This window comes from Notolepis coatsorum (genome assembly GCF_963971535.1).
Source record: "Notolepis coatsorum genome assembly, chromosome: 14".
In the NCBI taxonomy this organism is placed as follows: domain Eukaryota; kingdom Metazoa; phylum Chordata; class Actinopteri; order Aulopiformes; family Paralepididae; genus Notolepis; species Notolepis coatsorum.
In genome coordinates, this window is record NC_140178.1 from 55,277,674 (window position 1) to 55,295,801 (window position 18,128).

At 43.8% G+C, this 18,128-nt stretch overlaps 1 protein-coding gene across 4 annotated transcripts in view; it reads right to left on the reverse strand.

Annotated features, from left to right (window-relative positions):
* LOC311239802 (ras-related protein Rab-40C) overlaps nucleotides 1-18,128 on the reverse strand; it is an 87,595-nt gene that overhangs the window by 25,627 nt on the left and 43,840 nt on the right. For all 4 annotated transcript variants that reach the window (XM_084328251.1, XM_084328250.1, XM_084328249.1 and 1 more), the window contains exon 4: nucleotides 4,618-4,678. In XM_084328251.1, coding sequence (XP_084184377.1) covers nucleotides 4,618-4,678 — 61 coding nt within the window. The remainder of the gene's footprint in view (nucleotides 1-4,617; nucleotides 4,679-18,128) is intronic.

An 18,128-nucleotide genomic window follows, 5' to 3' on the forward strand; every position in this document is an offset into this window, starting at 1 on the left:
TGATGATAAACGGGGCTACCGTGGACAGGGTGAGCAGCTTCAAGTACCTGGGGGGTCCACATCTCAGAGGACCTGACATGGTCAACACACATAGGCACAGTAGTAAAGAAGGCGAAACAGCGTCTCTACCACCTGAGACAGTTAAGGAAGTTCAGAGTATCGGGGAAGATACTCCAGTCCTTCTACTCAGGAGCTGTAGAGAGCATCCTGACCGGAAACATCACTGCCTGGTATGGAAACAGCACGGCACAGGACAAGAAGGCCCTACAGAAAGTGGTGCGCTCAGCCGAGCGTACCACGGGTATTGCACTACCCCCCCTGCAGGTTCTATACAACAAGAGGTGCAAATCCAGAGCCTGCAGGATAATGAAAGACCCTCACCACCCCAATAACAGCCTGTTTCAGCTGCTGAGGTCAGGCAGACGCCTGCAAATCCCAGCTACTAGGACAGAGCGGCTTAGGCTCAGCTTCTTCCCCCAGGCCATCAGAGCCATGAACAATGTACATTGAGTGCTCAGAACATTGAACTGTCCACACACAAGCACACATGAACACACACACGACACGCACACTGTGCACGCTCACACACGAGCAGCCACTTAACACTTTAACATGAGCGGGCACACACTCATGTCGCACACACGCACACTTATGGCCAAAGGAAAGGACACTTTAAATTAGAATAACAGGAACAGTGTATTGCACTACCAAAGCTAACTAGCATGTCACACATGCGCTGTAAATAACTATGTACAGATACCGAGATGTCACTCCATGTTACCTGCTACCTGTTACTGCACAATGTTGTTTCTTCTTTTGATTCTATTATATGTACCACTGTATTGCACATCGTTGCGGGCAAGACCACCCGCATTTCATTGTATACCTGTATGCCGTGACAATTAAAACTCTTGACTTGACTTGACTCTCTCTCTCTCTCTCTCTCTCTCTCTCTCTCTGTGCAGGAAGAAAAAAAACGCGGCTTATTATATTATTAATAAAACAGATACTTGTGGGCACTCATAAAAACACTGGTCTACAAGTTGTTTAGCGAGAGGATGGTGGTAATGTGCTTCAATAGAACAATGGATCAATGCCATGTCAAAACTCGCCTCCGCTCCGCTGATCTGGAGGACTCGCAGTCCACACACACGGGCTCGCAGCCACACACACATTTCCACTGTCCAATAGACAAGCGCCCTTTTCGACCGCGTGACATTGTTCAGAAGGTTCGGTCCGCCTCACAGATTTCTATGTGAACGCAGGCGAACCAAATGAAGAATGCAACAATGTTGCAACTTCACCCCCAGAACCGCACCGAGTCCACCAAAACTATATGTGAAAGCGACCTTAGACCAGCCCCACTTCAACAGCCTGGGGTGGCTCAGGGTGGAAAAGAGAGTATCCATGATTAAGCTATGCCTAGTATATAGAATTTATAAAGGGGAGGTGCCAAGCTACCTTCAAAATTACTTTCAATATGTAAAAACAACCATAGCCATGAAACCAGAGGTAGAGACACAAACATAGTTCCATTTAGATTTAAACTAATTTCGTACGGCCAGCAGACCTTCCTTTACTCAGCTGCAGTTCTGTGGAACAGCCTGCCAGCAGCATTAAACAGGCCCCCGGGTTAACTGGCTTCAAAAGCATGTACGATCATGGCTATCAGCATAGGAAAGAGAGGGTAGCATATTTATTTAGTATTCTTTTATCTTCAACTGTATATGCATAATGTTTTATGATGTTGTTTTATGTTGATGTATGTCCTGTTTTTTAATACCAGGGACAATGATGGAAATAAGTGCTTGCATTTTATCATGTTTTTATCCCTTGGATGATGTCTCTAATCCACAATCAAATCAATCAATCTACAGGCAACATACAGCTCCCTGACATTGAATAGGGTATTAAAATCGAAAAAAAGGAAAAACGACCCAGAAATGTGTTAACACGTGATTGGCACTGAAAGGGTTAAAAGGAGATGTCAAGTATATAGATAAAACATTAACTAAATTGTAGCAAACTAGTTAAATTACTTGTTTGCGGACTAGCTTTTGCGGACTATCCTTTACAACTGCTGACAACTGACAGATGGGCGAATCAGGGTAACCTACAATCTTTTCAGGAACTAAACTGAAATAGTTTGTTTAGGGTGACAAGCAGGAAGACAGTTTCTCAAGGGGATTTTGTCATATTTCTACAATACTCATGGCTATAACATTTTGGGTGACTTTACATTGACATGCCGTTCTGTGCAACAAGATTACATTTTTGTTTTGATTGTACTGGGTCTTCAAGTACTTCTCACAATGTCTGTAGATTAGAACACCATTATGCTGATACAGTTCAGATCGACATGAACCTTTAATTAGGGCTGCAATTGAGAACTATTTTGATAGATTAATCTGTTGATTATTACTTTGATTAATCGGATAAAGGGGGATTAATTGGATAAAAAGGGGGGAAAAGGGGAAATATTATGTAAAAAAACATAAATGTTATTGTCTTGTACAATGCTCTTTCAAACAAATTCTTGAAAATTGACGGTTATAAAACTAAGTAAATGTATGCTATGCATCAAGAGTGCAAAGAATATATATATATATTTTTTGATCCACTTTTTCTCCTCCTGTTTTTCTGTGTTTTCTCCCATCCCAATTTAGTCATGCCAATTCCCCCCTCCCCATCCTGGTCGTTGTTCGCATGTGCCCCCCACTGGTCGGTCTAGGGAGGGTTGATAGATATTATCACATGTCCCCTCCGATACATGCAAAGTCAGCCAGCCACTTCTTTTCACCTGCCAGTGCGGACACTCATTGGTGAGGTGTAACGTGTGGGAGGCTCACACTACCCTCACCATCTCCCTTCCTCGCTGTGCAGGCCAGGCACCCTGACCGACCTGTAGGAGTCACTGTTTACAACGACCAGATACCACCCACCGGCTTCCCTCCCGCTGACTCTGCCAATTGAGCCAGTATGACGGCCGGCCAAGCCGGAGGCAACGCTGAGTCGCTGACAGCCGGATTCGATACCAGTGTCTCTCGCGTTGGTGACGAGCGCTCAGTCCGCTGCGCCACCCAGCCGCTGCAAAGAATATTTTTATAAAGTGCACATATTTTTACATTTGTTCTCAAAACTAAAACCTTTTTAAGTTTGAAAGGAGCTGAACCGTTTAATAATAAAGAGAAACATAAAACACAAACTAAGTGTTAACAGGCTTTGCTATATATCAAATGGCTTCAACAACAGGCCATGGGGGTGCATCATAACATAGACCCAACTCAAAATAATTTCTTTTTTATAATCCATTAGTTGTTGCAGCACTATATTTAATAGCAGATCTCGGATCTCAGGGCTAAGTAAAACAAGTTTAGTCCATACATAGCCTATAGCTGCTTCTAGGGCTGCAACGATTAGTCGACATAATCGACGACGTCGATCATAAAAACTCGCAGACGCCGAATTTTTGCGTCGGTGCGTCGTATTAATTTTTTTTTTTTTTTTTTTTTATTACATTCTTTTTTATATATACTTTCTTTTTTTTGCACTACCTATCTTTGTGAAAGTGGCTTCTCAGCTCTGGTCCAGCTGAAGACAAAGCAGAGGAACAGATTGGACATTGAGCATGACCTCAGAGTTGCTTTGTCTACCATCACCCCAGACTTTGAGACTCTTGTCAGGAGCAAACAACATCCCCAGTTATCCCATTAGTTCCCTGGGATGTTAAGCTAAGAAGTCTTCTAAGAAGGATATATTATTTATTATTATTTTTTTATTTCATTGTGTTTTTAGCCCTAGTTGCACTTTTGTTGCAACCCCAGTTATCCCATTAGTTCGCCCAAACGTACTGTCGGTCTGTTATGTTAAGCTAAGAAGTCTGCTAAGACAAGGAGCCGTGCCCACAGGAAGCAGAGATGGAGGGTGTGACAGAAATAATCGTTAGATTAGTCGACTAATCGAAAAAATTATCGACAGATTAGTCGACTACCAAAATAATCGTTAGTTGCAGCCCTAGCTGCTTCGAAATAACATACATAAAATACCAACATTATACCACATATTGTTGGAGCTTACTCTTCAGTACATGGAGTGCAGTATGCATGAGACACTACATACAACATACTAAGAGGATGTGCACGTCTTCGTAATATCAGAAGAAGAAAACAGTTCAGTCACAACTGTTTCTACTTAGGGGTGGGAGAAATTATAGATACAGTGACGCCAAGTATCGATATAAACATAATTATAATAATAATACATTTCTTTGCTTGACAATCTCATTTGACTGCAATATAAATTATTGTAATGAGGTCCATCTTATTAGATAAAACAGAGGATGTATATATATTTATTAGATAAAACAGAGGATGTATATATATTTATTAGATACAACAGGATGTATATAATATATTTATTGAGATAAAACAGAGGATGTATAATATACATCCTCTGTTTTATCTCAATAAATATATTATATATTTATTAGATAAAACAGAGGATGTATATATATTTATATTGCAGATGTTGGCAAAGTTTTCCGTTGGGGACAAAATTTGCAGTTGAAAAAAGGTAATAATCCAATTAGTTTATTGAAGTAGAGTGTCTGGTCCTCACCTGAGCCCCTCTGGAATAGGAGCGGAAGATGGTGCAGAAACGCCCCTGTCCAGACGTGTCCCTATATAGAGATAGGGAGAGAAAGGGGGGGGGGGGTTAGTGAGAAAGTGAGTCAAATGCCATAAACACAGCTCATTGAGGTTGTCATTGCTAGCGCTGCCTCTTCTTAGTTTCTTAATCTATAACCCATCAGTTCTGCCTCCTTAGTTCATTAATCTATAAGCCATCAGTTCTGCCTCCTCTTAGTTCATTAATCTATAATGATTTGCAAAACTGGGGTGAACGTTTTGGCTAGTTTTTACATCAAATTGAGAAAATATTTAATTTATAATATTGAAATTGACATTCCTAATATCTAAGCAGTTGATTCCTATTGCACAAGTCGCTAATGACGTGCATTGAGTTTCCAGTGAGGACATCGCCTCCTATTTGTTTTCCCTCCCATCTTCCCTCTTCCTATTATCCCGCCTCTTTGCGGCAACTGGTTCATTCTCACCCAAAGCAGCCAAGTCTAGCAGCGTGGCTACTTTCAATTAATCTCTGATGTAGAGGAGCGAGGTACTGCATACACCCCTATGTAGAGTGAGGTACTGCATACACTCCTATGTAGAGTGCGCCAGGTACTGCATACACTCCTATGTAGAAGAGCGAGGTACTGCATACACTCAGGTACTGCATACACTCCTATGTAGAGGAGCGAGGTACTGCACAGTGCATACACTCCTATGTAGAGTGAGGTACTGCATACACTCCTTTTTTTCTTTTTCTTTCTTTTCTTCCACATGAAACAAGACAACACAACACAGCAACAATAACAATAGACAGGACTTCACAGGACATAGTCCTAACCATAACAACGGTAATGACAATGGAAAAAAATTTAATAAAATTGCGTTACCGCAGACACCACGAAAAACATTTCTCCCCCCACCCCAGGACCCCCCAGGATCAGCACCCCGACTCTGCTTCGCTGCTACATCATGGCCTTCACTTTCTCAGCTGCTGAGACTAGGGATGCACCGATCCGATATTGGTATCGGCCGCCGATATCAGTAAAATAGCTGGATCGGTATCGGTATTGGCCAATACCCAAACCCAGGTATCGGTATTGGGACTGAAAAAGTCGGATCGGTGCATCCCTAGCTGAGACCCATAATTCAATAATGGATTGCCCAATCCCCATCACCCGTGCAGTAGAGATCTCCATATATATATGACATCCAAAAAAGTTAAGGACCAAGTGATCGTTGTAAGTTTCTCCGGTTGCTTCCACCTCATGGCTATTAATTTCTTGGCTGCTGTAAGCCCCGCCAGTATGATTATTTGTTGCTGTATGGAGGCCGGTAGTGATGTTATATCATTTAGTAGTAGTGTTGTTGCCATATGGCGTGTAGTCTTTTACCAACGCACTTGCAGTTTTCCGCGATCTGATTGGCCACTGACGTTTCTCTCAGCGCCAATCGCGTGAAGCCTAGTTCACTTCTATCACTGGTTATTAAGCTTGGCGACTCTTTCGAAGTTGGTTAAGGTTAGAGTTTGTCTTAGAGCAGGGCGATAGACCACCAGCCCTGATTCCAAACTCTAACCTTAACCAACTTCGAAAGAGTTGCCAAGCTTCACCAGTGATAGAACTAGGCGTTAGCTAGCTAGCAGGCTGTTAAGAGGCAGAAATAGGCGTAACGCGATTGGCGCTGAGAGAAACGTCAGTGGCCAATCAGATTGCGGAACCCGAACGCAGAACTGCAAGTGCGTTGGTAAAAGACTACACGCTGCCGTATGTGGTATTGTCAGGTTGCATATATTTGAAAGTTTAGTTGCCATGGATTTCCAGAAATGAGCCACCGGTGGGCAATCCCAAAACATGTACATACAAGTGCCTGTAGCGCCTAGGGCGCACAGAGTGCATTGAGAGTTGGCCACCAACCCCATAGCACACAACCTCCTGGGTGTGAGATATGTCCTATGAATATAATTAAAATGTATTTGCTGGTAATTAGGGTTGCGGGAAGCCATTGTGACATTAGTCCAAATATCATCCCAGTCAAACTCGGGGTCTAATTCCAGGATGTCCCCTCGCCAGATTATATCTAATGTTTTTTTTTACCTACTTTTTCTCCTCCTTTTTCTGTGATTTTCTCCCATCCCAATTTTCCTCTTGTGCCAATTCTCCCTCCCCTGTCCTGATCGTTGCTCGCATGTGCCCCCACTGGCCGGTCGTAGGGAGGATAGAAGCCTTGCATCACATGTCCCCTCCGATACATGTGAAGGCAGCCAGTCACTTCTTTTCACCTGCCAGCGCGGACTCTCATTGGCGAGGTGTAACGTGTAGGAGGCTCACACTGCCCCCGCCATTTCCTGTATTTGCTGTGCAGGCGCCCTGACCGACCTGTAGGAGTCGCTGTTTTACAACGACCAGACCCATGGACTACTTCCCTCCCGCTGACTGCCAATTGAGCCAGTATGACGGCCGGTCCAAACCGGAGGCAACGCTGACAGCCGGATTCGATACCGTTGTCTCTTGCGTTGGTGACGAGCGCAATGTCCGCTGCGCCACCCAGCTGCCCAGATTATATATAATGTTACGTTTTTATATGTAGCTTTGATAAAAATCTGAGACAAACCCTCTCGAGGTTGTCCTGTCTCTAATAAGTTTAACAAAAGGGTGTGGATGTAATGCTTGGGCCCACGGAACCCCATGCGCCTTAACCCATTCCGTGCCAATCACGATGATAGTCGGGTTAACTCGCCATCGCTTGCCAATCACGAGTATAGTCGGGTTTTAACCGTTATTTCTTTTATTAGCGATATCCATTCATTTTCATCCATCCAACCTGATGTTATCGTTGGGAATGGGTCTGAGCTCGCAAAAGGGCAAATACCGCCGCCTAGGGCTGGGCGATATGACGATATTATATAAATATCGGGTACAGTTCATTAACGATACACTTTTTTTAATGTATCGTGGATATCGTGATGTTTTGCCCAAGAGGATTGTGTCGCGTCAATCTGGTCCACACCCGTTCAAACTTTTGAACAACGCCGCCCCCACACACACTACTGCATCAAAGTTACTACTTATTATTCGTTTTGTGGCATTAACGTTATATAGTTACACGTTCAATAACATCAGCGTATTTACCCAAACATAGCAACGTCCGATGACGACATAGATAGCAAACATTACTGTTCATATCTCAGCCCGTGCTGAGTTGTGCGTGCCCATTCTGCGGTCTGTTAATAAAGTTTTCAATCAGACAGATGTATGGAAAGGCTTTTATTATAACATTCGTTGCAGTATAATCATTATGCCTTTAGTCATGCTGCGGTGCGCTGGTAATCACTCGTCGGCCGCGGGGAGCTGTTGTTGTCGTTGAGCTGAGCTCTCGTCAAAATCAATGGTGGACAGAGCGGAAAGTAAAAAAACGCATAGCGCTTGCCGATTGGTGCTAAGAACAGCAGGGCGGGTGCAAGCGGTGTGACGTAATTGGCAGACTCGACTGTCAATCAATATTATTCTGTTGCCGGCTGAACGATTGAATGAATGAAAACGTTATTAACGATTGCAGAATGGGTACAATACAGTACAGCTCAATACAACAACAGTGGACTGACTGGAGGATGAAGACTTTCGGCTTTTTTACATAAGGGTCCTCCATTTTCAATTCATCAAAACATTTAGAGACATACAAATATACAGTAGTTTCATAAAAATGCTAAAATGCTATTTATTGATTGATTGATTTAAAACTTTATTAACATATTGCAGAATGGGTACAGTACAGCTCAATACATACAATTGTTAAGGGGATGCAGACCAGAGAAAGACTTTCGTCTTGTTTACATCAGGGTCCCCCATTTTCAATTAATCATATTTCATATCTAAATCATATAATATCTCATTGCTAAATATATGCAATATATAATCTAATAATCCAATAATCTAAATCTAATATATAATATAAAAATGCTAAATGCATGGGTATTTTATTTTGTCTTTAATGTTAGCTTGCAAACTCAAATACTGTCTTGGTAAGCCTTATAATGAATTGTTTGGGGAAAAAAAGAAAAACATCGTGATGTGTATCGTGTATCGCCGAAAGGTCAGAAAATATCGTGATATCATATTTAGGCCATATCTCCCAGCCCTACAGCCGCCTATCATCTCCTGGATGGTATTGCACATCATTGGATTGGATTGGCTGGGTATGTGAATCAGAAAAAAAACTCCGGTCCGGGTTTCCCTTCTCGGGCATGCAGCTGGATACTATTGCATTGACTGGGGGGACTGGGAGCAGCTTGGATTATGTGTTTTGGACTATAATGTTGGATAGTACCTTCTTTTATCTTATGTAAATGTAAATGTTATGCTAATGCTATTTTGGGAGTTCTAGTCAAGAATGCAAGTAGCCTACGTTTTAGCACTTTTATTGTTAATCATCCGCAAGACCCTAGCTAACTGGCTAATATACTAGGCAACAACAACAACCTTGTTTCTAAGCTCTGCACATCCCCATACCAAAGCAGGTACCACTCTGTCAGCAGAACTACAGTGGAGTGGAGTCCAAAGCCTCTCTACTGTAGTCTGTGAAGTCTCTGCACAGTAGGGATGCCCCGATCGATCGGCCACCGATCGTTATCGGCCGATAATCAGTATAAATATGCGATCGGGGAATTCCGATAATGAGTCATATTCGCCGATCGCGGAAACTGATCAAGTGGATATCTCACTCGCTTGTCTCAGACGCACAGGACCTGCAAACTGCTCCTCCTCCCTTGGCCCGGCCGCGTGTAACTGTTCCGCAACAGTAAGTGACTTCCGGGGTAGGCCTGATTGGCCCCGACAGGCACGTGACGCGCAACTTTCTCTGCCGCGCGGCACGCTCCGCGGAGCCGAGCGGCAGAGCTTACGGAATTACGTAACCGTCCAAATACGCCATGACTCTCATTCGGCGCTATAGCTCACCTGGCAGAGCAGCGGTCCTGCGATCCTGCGGTCCGTTTTTGGTGAGTTCGAATCCCATCAAATTTTTTTTTTTTAACGTGATTTTTTTTTAACGTGTATTCTTTCGCCGGTTAAGGTTAGGCATGGTTAAGGTTAAGGTTAAGGTTAGGCATTGTTTCGGAGTTGGTTAAGGTTAGAACGGTTAAGTTTAGGCGCTGTTAAGGAGCTGGTTAAGGTTAGAGTTTGTCTTAGAGAATGGCAATATTCTTTCTATGGTTAAGGTTAGGCATGGTTAAGGTTAAGGTTAAGGTTAGGCATTGTTTCGGAGTTGGTTAAGGTTAGAACGGTTAAGTTTAGGCGCTGTTAAGGAGCTGGTTAAGGTTAGAGTTTGTGTTAGAGAATGGCAATAGACAGCCTATTTCCGCGCGACAGCTCTCAGCAGCCTCGTTGCGCGTCCTGAGTTTGCCGCGTCACGTGCCTGTCGGGGCCAATCAGGCCTACCCCGGAAGTCACTTACTGTTGCGGAACAGGTACACGCGGCCCGGCCGCCCCTGTGTAGAGTTTGTAAACAAAGAGGTGCGGCTCCTCTGCTCGAGTCTGTAGTGCATTCGACCTGCGCTAACGTTAGCTACCTAGCTATCGTTACTGTTTAAACAAAATTACCCAGTCAACTATTCACGTTTAGTAGGCATTGTCTAACGGTATTTAGCCGGCTAGCTACCGATAGCTCCTGATATCAACAAATGATCCAGAAAATCTAGTAGTCCATGTTCATACCTCCGGTAGCTTGCGTTAGCTTGCGTTAGCTGACGTTAGTTTACTGTTCAAAACGAAATGTCCCATTGAACTAAAGTTCTGTCTTAACGTCATCTAGCCGGCTAGCAGTAGCTACAGATAGCTCTTGATATCAATGTCTTATAACATTGATTTAATGCGTATTCGAGCTGAGGGCTTGCTGAATGTGAAATGACCAAAGCATAACGTTACCAATAGGGTCCCGCTGCAGCGCCGGAGAATCCTTTTTGGAGCTGGGCTACTAGAGTACACACAGACAGTGGAGCTGTTTGCAGATAGCGAGCATTTTGACTTGTTGCGTGGTGGCGATGTCTCGCAGATAATACAAGTACAAGTCTAATTATATAATATATATATTTTATTAAAAAAAAAATTATAAAATAATTTTTAATTTCTTTTTAATCAAAAACGATCGGTATCGGATCGGTATCGGCCGATATGGCTCACGACGATCGGTGATCGGTATCGGTGGCAAAAAACGTGATCGGGGCATCCCTACTGCACAGTCAACAAAGTTCAAGAGCAAACATCTCACTGTGTGGTCATGAAAACACAGAACTTGTGAACAAACTAAAAAACAACTATTTTGGGGGAAATGAGGCCTCTGGAATGGACGTGGTGAGTTTTTGTAGAAAACTGGAATAGATTATGTGCCTCCAGTCATGTTGTGAAGTTGCTGCGGCCGATTTTCAATCATCATAACCACGACTCTGTAAACACTCCCACTGTAGCTCAGTCATGTTCACATGGCTAGCACCGCCACTGATAAGGAGGCTGGGAGTCAACAGAAAGCCATCCTCCAACCAACAGATATAGTTTTCAAAAATACCCCCAGGACTAATGATGACATCATTCTGCCATAGTGAATCCTGAAACCAAGGCTTGAGAAAATGGAAATATCCGAGCAGCATTGCCATTACCAATACGGTTTTGTTTGCCTAAGGTAGGGCTGGGCGATATGGCCTAAATATGATATCACGATATTTTCTGACCTTTCGGCGATACACGATACACATCACAATGTTTTTCTTTTTTACCCCAAACGATTCATTATGAGGCTTACCAAGACAGTATTTGAGTTTGCAAGCTAACATTAAAGACAAAATAAAATACCCATGCATTTAGCATTTTTATATTATATATTAGATTTAGATTATTGGATTATTAGATTATAATATATTGCATATATTTAGCAATGAGATATTATATGATTTAGATATGAAATATGATTAATTGAAAATGGGGGACCCTGATGTAAACAAGACAAAAGTCTTTCTCTGGTCTGCATCCCCTTAACAATTGTATGTATTGAGCTGTACTGTACCCATTCTGCAATATGTTAATAAAGTTTTAAATCAATCAATCAATCAATCAATCAATAGCATTTTAGCATTTTTATGAAACTACTGTATATTTGTATGTCTCTAAATGTTTTGATGAATTGAAAATGGAGGACCCTTATGTAAAAAAGCAGAAAGTCTTTTTCTGGTCTTCATCCTCCTGTACTGTATTGTACCCATTCTGCAATATGTTAATAAAGTTTTCATTCATTCATTCTGACGGACAACAGAATAATTTTGATTGACAGTCGAGTCTGCCAATTACGTCACACCGCTTGCACCCGCCCTGCTGTTCTTAGCACCAATCGGCAAGCGCCATTAGTTTTTTACTTCCTGAATGTCCGGTGTGCTGACATCAACAAAGCTACTTACATTAGCTCCCCGCAACCGACTAGTAGGAGACCAGTGCACCACAGGATGACTAAATGAGCCATAATGATTTTACCTCAACGAATGTTATAATAAAAGCCTTTCCATACATCTGTCTGATTGAAAACTTTATTAACAGACCGCGGAATGGGCATATCTCAACACAGGCTGAGATATGAACGAGTAACGTGTGGACCAGATTGACGCGACACAATCCTATTGGGCAAAACATCACGATATCCACGATACGTTGAAAAAGTGTATTGTTAATGAACTGTACCCGATATTTATATAATATCGTCATATCGCCCAGCCCTAGCCTAAGGCTCTGCTAAATCGGATGCAAGTATGTCTGCAGTGTCCCTATGGGAATTGAGTTTTTAACACACCAACACAAACAGCATAATACTTTTTCATAACCTAAAATAAATTCTCATTTAGCTGTCTCCAGACTGGCTTGCAAAATAAGATTGTGCTTTGATTGGACACTGGCATGAAAAAAAACTCAGGCCAACATGACTGCTGTTTGGATGGGGGCAGAGCGCTGTGTATTTAAGGTTCAGGTCTTTTATAATACATGCAATTTTACCTCCTCCGTCTCTGCAGAGAGAGAGACAGAGTCATCATAGAGAGAGAGCGAGAGAGAGCGAGAGAGAGAGAGAGAGAGAGAGAGAGAGAGAGAGAGAGAGAAAGAGAAAGCAGAAACAATGAGACTTGGCAAAAAGGATGAAGAGGTAAGATGAGGAGAGATGAGGGGAAACGGAGAGGCAGCAGAATGAGAGAGCCTTTTTCTAAACGCCATTCTTTTTTTACTACTGAAGGGGAAGATGAGGCGTTGTTTCTCCCCCGAGGAGTAAAATTCCTTGGCTCAATTCCAGCTACCAGACTGTTCCTTCTACTGCAGTACTGTATATCCCAACATATTATTGATATGCTGATATAACATAGCATATATGTTGATTTTAGCATGATGGCACGACCCAGGTCAGTCGCCGTCGGTTTTGCTCCTCAAAGATTGTGCATACTTTTAGTCATTGTTTATTTTTACTACCTTTTTTATGAAAACAACACTGGCGGGGACGTCATACGACCGCCAGTCACTTATAGACCTAAACTCCGGACTTAAAGTGGAGTTTAGAGACACTTTATGCCAAGATTGGCCATCGGAGATCAGGCGGGACATAGACAAAGAGAAGGGGGACAAAGACGGCGGCGGCAAGAAGAAACACAGGGGAAGAGGAGCGGAATCAGAATAAGGCTAAAAAGATCTGCTTACCGTCCGGCGATCCCATCCATTTTTCTGGCAAATGCACGCTCGCTGGAGAACAAGATGGATGATTTACGGGCGAGGGTTCGATTCCAGCGAGAAGTGAGAGACTGTAACATCATGTGCTTCACGGAGACATGGCTGAAACCAGCAACTCCGGATCACAGCGTCTCTCTTTCGGACTCCTTCACGTCTTCCGAGCGGACCGTACAGAAGCCTCCGGTAAGAGCATTGGCGGGGGTGTCTGTCTCCTCACAAACAATGGCTGGACTAGCCTGAAGGAGATTAAGATACTCTCCAGTTCATGCTCCCCGGATCTCGAACATCGTTCCATTCAATGTCGACCATTTCATCTCCCCCGAGAATTCACCGCCATCATCATGACGGCGGTGTACATCCCTCCCCAAGCGAATACCGCCAGGGCCCTGGTGGAGCTACAGGGGCAGCTCAACATCCAGTGATGCCATCCTTTTTTTTCAGCACATCGCCTGCTCCACCAGGGGAGGAAACACGCTGGATCATTGCTACACCCCGTTCAGAGCCGGCTATAAAGCGGTACCGGCTCCGCCATTAGTGGGGGCTACAAGCACGTCGGATCATGACTCCATTTTCCTATTTCCGGCTTACAGGCAGAGATCACTTGACGCCGTCATGTCACGTGAGGTAACGAGATGGTCCGACCAATCAGAGGCCACGCTTCAGGACGCTCTAGAGGACGTAGACTGGGGAATGTTCCAGGGAAGCGCCAGTGACGTCAGCGAGTTCGCAGATACTGTTGTTAGCTTTATAGCAACTTTAGCTGATAGCATCATCCCCACAAAAAAGGCGAGGGTGTTACCGAACCAGAAACCGTGGGTGGACAGTACTATTAGAGCAGCTCTGAAAACTCGCACCACTGCTTACAACCTGGGCAGAGAGACAGGAAATATGGAGGAGTACAAGGCAAAAGTCTATACTCTGCGCAAGGCTGTTAAACTTGCTAAGAGGACGTATGCTGACAAGATAGGCACAAATGGCACAGAATGACACAAGAGGCTTATGGCAGGGACTGCGGACAATAACTGACTACAAAGTCAGCGCCCCCTCAATGGGGAGCGACGGCGCCTCTCTCGCGGACAAACTCAACTCCTTCTATGCACAGTTTGGTGCAAACAGTGGCGACGCTAGCTCACCGGCTAGTGACGTCACTGACGCGCCGGCCGTCGTGGAGGGGGGGGGGGGGGGGGGCATCCGCGGGGGGCGGGGGCACTCTCTCATTGACGGAATACAGTGTGAGAAGAGCATTTATGCGGGTGAACACCAGGAAGGCTGCTAGCCCAGATGGGATAACAGGACGTATACTTAAGTCCTGTACTAACCAGCTAGCCCCTGTGTTCACCACCATATTTAATCTATCCCTGGCTGAATCCGTGGTACCTGCCTGCTTCAAGGTGTCCACTATAATCCCGGTACTAGGGGTGTAACGCCGGTACGCGGATACGTACTGTACCGCCTCAATGTGGTCCTCCGGTACAGTATGCGCTGTGCACCGAGCGATTGCAACGGTATGGAACCTTTTTTGCAGAACTTAAATCCCCCCGGCCCTAATATAACGTGCACAACTAACCGGATGTTGTTTGTTCATTCCATGCAGCGCGCAGCTACACTGAACAATAGCTGTAATTCAGCATAGCATATTAGCCTTAGTATGGCGAGTCAATACTAACTGACAAGCCAGAGCGATGTCATTGTTCAACTTTATTGCGAACTTTATCACGCATTTGAAACGGCATCACCCGAATGTGAATATCACTGGTACACGGAAGAAACAGATCCTAGTGCAAGATGCTGCTTGAATGCAACGGGGACAACGGAGTATGGTCGCAGATCTGCTGCTATAAAAACACCTATGGCGTTTGTTTTTGCTTTGGCCTGGTCTGCATTAATAGCGAGATGCTGCTTGAATGCAACGTTGCATGCAGATCTGCGACCATACTCCGTAGTCGAGAACACTGGGTTTAAGCACATGTTAAAAGTAATATAGCCCCGCTACCTAGTTCCCTCGTCCGTATTTCAGCCAGTCATACCACCAGCCAGGGTTAGAAATTAACATTTTTTTTTCAAGGGCTTTTTTTGCCCCCCTTAATTGATTTTCGGGGGCTTTTTTTGTATTTCGGGGGCACAACATTTTTATAATGAAAATTAACATAAAGATTACAAAACATTGTTGACACTTTTTTTTACAGTCTTCGTCCCTATGTTTGATAACGTAATGTTAATGTCTCGATATATAGGGCTCTACGCTAACCTTTTTCCCAAGGAGCACATGTGCTCCTAAATAAAATGTTAATAAATAAAATCTAAATACAAATTTAGGAGCACACAGAAATTTAGGAGCAGAGTGACAATTGTTCAAGTAACACACACACACACACACACACACGATGTGTGACATGGCTTGGTTTCATGTTTTGAGGTACCTTCAATTATCTGTAAATAATACATACATACTCTATCTAAATAGATTAAATATGATTGTCCCTGAGGGCAAGTTGTGTTGTTGTCAGATCGATCAATGAAATACGTTGCACGCTCAGTGCTGTGGAATGAAGGAAATGCGCATCGGGATCATTTGGATGTTATTCTTTGGAGTTGTGTTACAAATGGAACGGTCTTTCCCCGCCGAACACAAGTTACTTAACGTTACACAGGTCGCGCTATGCAGATGCTTAGCTTGCTAACGTTAAGATAGCAGTGTAACTTAATGTTACACAGCACTATGCATTCTTGCTGAAAGCAGAGCAGAGCTCTCTGTCTGTCTGTCTGTGTTCGCACCTCTCAAGCACCCTGTAACACGCAGCGGGCCCCGCCTCCCTCCCTCTTTGCATTCCACCCAAAAACTGAATTTCAGTCCAGTTTCGTAACTATTAACAGCGGAGCTGTTTTGTAATCTTCACTCTGCAAGTAAATGATTTTTCCGGTTCGCGCGCACACACATATTATTAGGGGCAAATACGGGGGAAATGCTCGCACTGTAGAGCATATATATAATTATATATATAATTAGTAAACTGTCGGGGGCTTTTATTGCCCCCCTTAACTGATTTTCGAGGGCATTTGGTCAATTTTTCGAGGGCATTTTGCCCCAAGCCCCCGTTAATTTCGAACCCTGCCACCAGCTCTGTATAAACTAGACTTTCATGACTGTGATGCAAGCCCTGCCCCTGTATTCAAGCATCACAGTCATGAAAGGGGTTATGTATAAACAAGCACACGCTACAGTTGTCCACGATTTAACCTCCAAGGCATCTGCTATATAATAATCTTCAGATTTACTTAAAGCCCAACATCCAGGTTAAACCCTACTGATCAATTATGGGTAGTTTACATCATTGGTATATAATTTCATTATTTATTTTTTTCCATTTGACACCGGAAATGCCACTCCGAAAGAGTTAAAAAGGTCCACGCACGAATAACATGCACGCACGAATCAAAAAAGCTTATCAAACGCCGACGTCACTACAGGTGCATATTAATGAGCCGAATCTAAAAGCTTATCAGACGCTAGCACGGCCGTGACGTCACTTCAGGAAGCGTATGCCTTATGCTTGTCCGGGTCATAGTACTACTCGATATATGGCGCTGGCTAACGTTAGCATTATGTCTACTGTCGTGAACCATTTGAGATCGGGGCATGTAGAGGAGTTTGGGGAACGAGTAAAATCATGTGCAGGTCCTCTTCTCAGACCTGTGTGGCAAAGCACTGCACACGCATCATGCAAGCTACACGTCGCTGCATGTTGATCAATGGTGGCCCACTCGGTGCATCACAGTGGGCTACTGTTGTGCTAACAACAACCGCGGTGTCCGGCTTGTCGGCCGGCATGAGTGCTCGATTTGGGGTGGTTCTCTCCTCTTTGTGTGCCCCCGTCCTCCCGGGTGTCCTGCCGGGGAGCTTGTGGACGCGACAACAGCGGCGGCCGTAGCGTTAGTTAGCTCATAGCTATCGTGTACAATAGCTACCAAGCTAAGCTATGTTAGCTTATAACGGTGTACACAATATGTACAACGACACAATGATTTACATTATTACAAATATGGTAACGTGGTTGTGGCTTTTACAAATAGTGGTTAGCTTTAGAGATGGATGGCTATGATCAAGGAGCAATAGTGTTGTTAGGTGAAACAGATACATTTTCATTCGGCTAGTAGTAGCAAGGCTCTCAGTGCCTGCCACTAGCTGTGTGTGACTCTCAGCGCCCCCTGGTGAGCCCCCTGGTGCCCTGCACCTCTTGTGACGACATCATTTCGATTACACACGCACGTTATGAACCATTGATTAAAATATCCACGTGCGTGGTGATTGTGTTGGGCAGACAAAATGTTTGATAAAAACGCTAAAACTGGGTCAATTTCAATACTTTTTTTTCCTTCTTCATGAAAGTCACAGTTGGCCTAGTCCACATTGTTTATTGAACAAAAATACAACATGAAGGTTGGCCTTTAAGTGTTATTAGTAGGTTACAGCAGTAAGCATTAGTTTGCTCAGTCAATTATGGCCAATTCGTTTTATATTGTTTAATAGTTAAATAAATAGATAAATGAAAAGCATTTTTTTTTTGTATTCCCCCCTCCCCCCCACTGTACCAAAAATAATACCGAACTGTGACTTCAAAACCGAGGTACGTACCGAACTGTGGATTTTGTGTACCGTTACACCCCTACCCGGTACCAAAGAAATCCTCCCCAACAGACCGGTGGCACTCACCTCTGTGGCCATGAAATGGTTTGAGAGGCTGGTTAACACTTTAAATCG